At 42.0% G+C, this 4,239-nt stretch overlaps 1 protein-coding gene across 1 annotated transcript in view; it reads left to right on the top strand.

The window, feature by feature from the left end:
• The window catches only part of LOC104948214 (microtubule-actin cross-linking factor 1-like), a 91,329-nt gene that overhangs the window by 22,223 nt on the left and 64,867 nt on the right, over positions 1 to 4,239 (top strand). The window contains exons 8-11 of the mRNA XM_010774384.1: positions 154 to 273; positions 805 to 900; positions 2,409 to 2,536; positions 2,865 to 2,958. Coding sequence (XP_010772686.1) covers positions 154 to 273; positions 805 to 900; positions 2,409 to 2,536; positions 2,865 to 2,958 — 438 coding nt within the window. The remainder of the gene's footprint in view (positions 1 to 153; positions 274 to 804; positions 901 to 2,408; positions 2,537 to 2,864; positions 2,959 to 4,239) is intronic.

The raw sequence follows: 4,239 nt of genomic DNA, 5'->3' as shown, positions 1-4,239 counted from the left end.
CGCTTTATTAACTTGTGCGCACGAGTTAATAAAGCGTGCGCACGTTTTATTTATTTTTCTCTCTGTGAACCCTCCAGGGCTCCGTAGTAATGTCAGATTTTCTGCAAAGAAATCACTGCTCATCTCCCCCTCTCCCTCCCCCTCCACCTTCAGGAGGTGGATCAGCGCTGGTCGGAGTATCAGTCCAGGTTCTTCTCTCTGCTCCAGTGGAGCCGCCAGCATACGGCCATCATGGCCAACAAAAACTTCCCACAAAACCCTGTGGAACTCAAGGTGAGAACACAACATTAGTATGAACCTGAGAATGAGCAATATGGAAGAGTCTACTATTAAGCTTTGCAAATTATAGTGGGATACAGATGTGTTTTTTTTACTTGGGGTTATCCAGTTTACCTCAAACCAACATGCATCTGGTGAGGTGGGAATACAATCCCTGTTTATTTATTTCTCTACAAATTCAGTCAGGACGAAAGGAAGCTGCCAAGCATTTTGTGTAAAACCTTGAGAGAACAAATAAAGACTAAGAAAAGCGGGGGGGGGGGTTACAGAGATGTAAGGTACGGAAGAAAGTTAGTGTTGAAAAGGAAGCTAAAACATGATTGGCTGTCTAAAGAGCGTGAGAAAGGGATGGTGGGAAACTAAAGCAGTCACATTTGTAGCTTGAAGTAACCATTGAGAAAACGGTCTAATGACCACCCAGAGAGAGGGGCTGTAATCACAAAGCTTTTACGTTCACTGATAACAGGTGTTGACATCAAACAAAGCCACTAATATAGACCTCATGGTCACTTCCTCCTCCTCCAGGCACTTTACAACGAGTACGTCCATTTCAAAGAGACGGAGATCCCCGCTAAGGAGGTGGAGAAAGGTCACATCGAGCACCTCTACAAACTGCTGGAGGTAAGGGTTTACACGGAGTAAAGATGGAGGGCATGGTGATGAATGTTTGGCAGAGCCCACTGTGCATCATGGGATTCAGAGAGTTAGTGTTATTATCAGCAGGTTTCTGCGGCTGGTGTCTCCTGAAGGGAAGTCCTTTCCACACTTTTTCTGTTATCAATGCTGCAGATTGTTCCAACACAAACACATGACGGTGGATTATAGGTCCTCCTTTATTCTCACTCAGCTGATTGTATCAGAGTGTTTGTCTGTGGTGTGACTTATGATCGCTCCTGAACGTACTGTAACTGTGATGTAATGGAGGCCTTTATTTGACTTGAGCAACAGTTTCCATTACAAAAACATTATATTCCATACCTCTCCACACATTTTTGTTATAGAATAACATTTCAGGAGGGACAAAGGGTGAACACAAGCACAATGAAAATATGCTAGGGCTTCAGAAAATACAACTAACTTCATTGATATTCAATCAGAAAAGGGGCTCATTCTCCTCCACAAAATCTGTCTATAAGGGCCTGACAAATAGTTTGACCAGATTTGATTTAACATACTGTATTTTGAAGACAAAGAGAAAACATATTAGATTTATTTTGTACAGCAGGAAGCAATGTCTTTTCAGTGCTTTTGTACTGCAGATAATAAAAACATATATTCATCGATGTGCCTTGCCTGAAAGTCATCATATCCTAAAATGTCCATGGCAGATCCTTGTTAAGTATGCTTTGGGTCCTTTGCGTGATTGTCTACCTTTGACAATATTTGGAAACCCTTCAGCTAAAAATGGCTTTAGTGTAATAACAAAAACATATTAAACTCTTCCACCAGCCCTTCCTCTGAGCATGGGTGGAATATATCTACCGTAGTTAGATTTAGTCAATTCTAACTAGCTATCTTACTTCACTTACTGTATTCTCTTGGCGTGCCCCTTTATACAGTGGCCTTTAAACGCTTTACTTAGTACATTTCATTTACATTTTTCAGTTACTTCAAGTTCAAACAAGAATAGCTTAGTCAATCAATTTAGTCTTACGTCTTTTATACATGAATATGTGTCCCCGGTGTTCCAGGGAACTCACCAAGTGTCAGAAAACACAACCCTCTCTATTTTCCTCCATACCCAAATCTCTTAAAAAGGGGCTGCAACGGATCTGATACAGACTGATCCAGATTTGAACACTTCTATGACGTCACAGAAGTGGCGCTACGGCTATTGGGCCAACTCCACCAATCAGGAGGAGACAGCCACGGACACTGCCGTTGGAAAGCGCTGGAGACGCTGTAGTACATATGCCAGGCCTGTAGATGGTGCTGTTCTCACAGAATCAGCCCATGCAAAGACAGTGTTAAATTGAGCGAAATGAGGAATGGCTAAAATGCATGATCTGTTTGGTATTTTGAAAAATAAAAAGTATAAATATGCCTTATATAGGTATGGCCCTACACTATATTATTCAAATATAGCATGATAGGTCCACTTTAAGTAAACTCTCACTGTGTGTGTCCAGGTGTGGATAGAGTTTGGTCGTATCAAGCTTCCTCATGGCCTCCATCCCAACGACCTGGAGGAGGAGTGGGGCAAACTCATCCTGGAGATGCTGGAGAGAGAGAAGGCTCTACGGCCGGCTGTGGAGAGGTACACACACACACACACACCACACACACACACACACACACACACACACACACACACACACACACACACACACACACACACACACACACACACACACACACACACACACACACACACACACACACACACACACACACACACAGACACAGACACAGACACACACATGCACAAGTACACAAATCAATTCACATGTCTACTTCAGCAGGGTGCATGGAATTATCACTGATGCAACTCCTGCCATTCAATTTCTCATCAAGTGTGCTTCTCAGGGACATGCCTCTTAACCTCCACGTGTGTGTATGTGTGTGTTTTTTGTGTGTGTTCTCAGGCTTGAGCACCTGCTTCAGAGGGCCAATAAGATCCAGAACATGGCTCTGGACTGTGAGGAGAAACTCACCCTCGCTAGAAACACACTCCAGGCTGTGAGTACTAAATCAAGCTCTCGTGTGTCTTATCATATTCAATTCAATTTCCTTTCACATGCCAGGTTTTTATTAGGTGAATGTTAGGTCATTTACAATGTGTTAATGTGTACATGCTGCAAACGCAAGTGCACTTCTGGGAACAATAAATATGTATTCAAAACTTTCCCTGGTTTCTGCAAACACAAACGTCTGTGTGTTGCTGCCTAGAGAGAGAGATTACCCTTAGAAATGGTCCAGGTGTTTACTCTTTGTCTAAATCATGTTTATTCTTTTGGTCCCTGTTGTCAATTATTTGACCTTTTGGAAGAGAACCGTTTTCATGTATCAACATCCTTACTGTATAAAGCCCACATTTGCTATATTTATTATTAAAGTAATCCTGCTGGCATTTGTCTCTCCTGCTTGGGTTCACTGTATTTTTACTGAATCTGTTGCTAGGGACAATCATAGAAGCAACTAAGTATTTAATCAAGTACTGTACTTTTTTGTACCATGTTGTGCTTCTTCAGCTCCACTTCAAATATTGTACTTTTTATTCTAATATATGTGACCCGCTCTATCGAAATCAGTCGGAAGTCGCAACGGCTCATTTCAAAATAAACGTGGATTTGCATAAAAAACTATTTTTTCGGGGTTCGGGTGTTTTGTTTGATTTTAAACAAACAAAGTCTTGGCTTTCAGAATATGAAACTTTTATTTCCAAACTCACACGATAAATACATTCTTTAAGCTTGTAAAGGGAAGATGACAGGCAATCTGCTCTTCCGCAGCGCCGCTCCCCCTCCCTCCGGCTGACATTATGAATGTAAGCGTAGAGTAATCATAAATAACACGGCAGGGTCCGTTACAGTTTGTTTTCATCTGATTTCAATTAAAACAAAGTCTTGGCTTTCAGAATATTAAACTTGTTTCGGCAAATTCAGATGATAAATACAACTTTGAAGCTTGTAACGGCATAATTACAAGCGGAGAACGGAGTAACTTAACGTCACAGCAGGCATAACAACAGCCGGTGTTTCTCGTGAGGGTTTTCCCCGGGAAACAAACGCAATACACACAAACGCAAAATTACACAAACACACACACACGTATACACACACACACACTCGCGCCTCGACGTAGTAAAAACTCTTTTTCCGGAAGTTTTCAAAAGAGAAGCAGACGTTGGGGTACAGCTAGAATAACTAAACACTTAATCGCCGCCCGCTTTCGTTACCGTAGTTGACTTATGCTGCCTCCACGTCTGCATAAAAGCACAACTAACGACACGCAGACCCT

Source organism: Notothenia coriiceps, unplaced genomic scaffold (assembly GCF_000735185.1).
Source record: "Notothenia coriiceps isolate Sejong01 unplaced genomic scaffold, NC01 NC01_scaffold00013909, whole genome shotgun sequence".
Lineage (NCBI taxonomy): Eukaryota > Metazoa > Chordata > Actinopteri > Perciformes > Nototheniidae > Notothenia > Notothenia coriiceps.
Note: the sequence above shows the minus strand (reverse complement) of the source record. Positions and strands in the feature narration are given on the sequence as shown.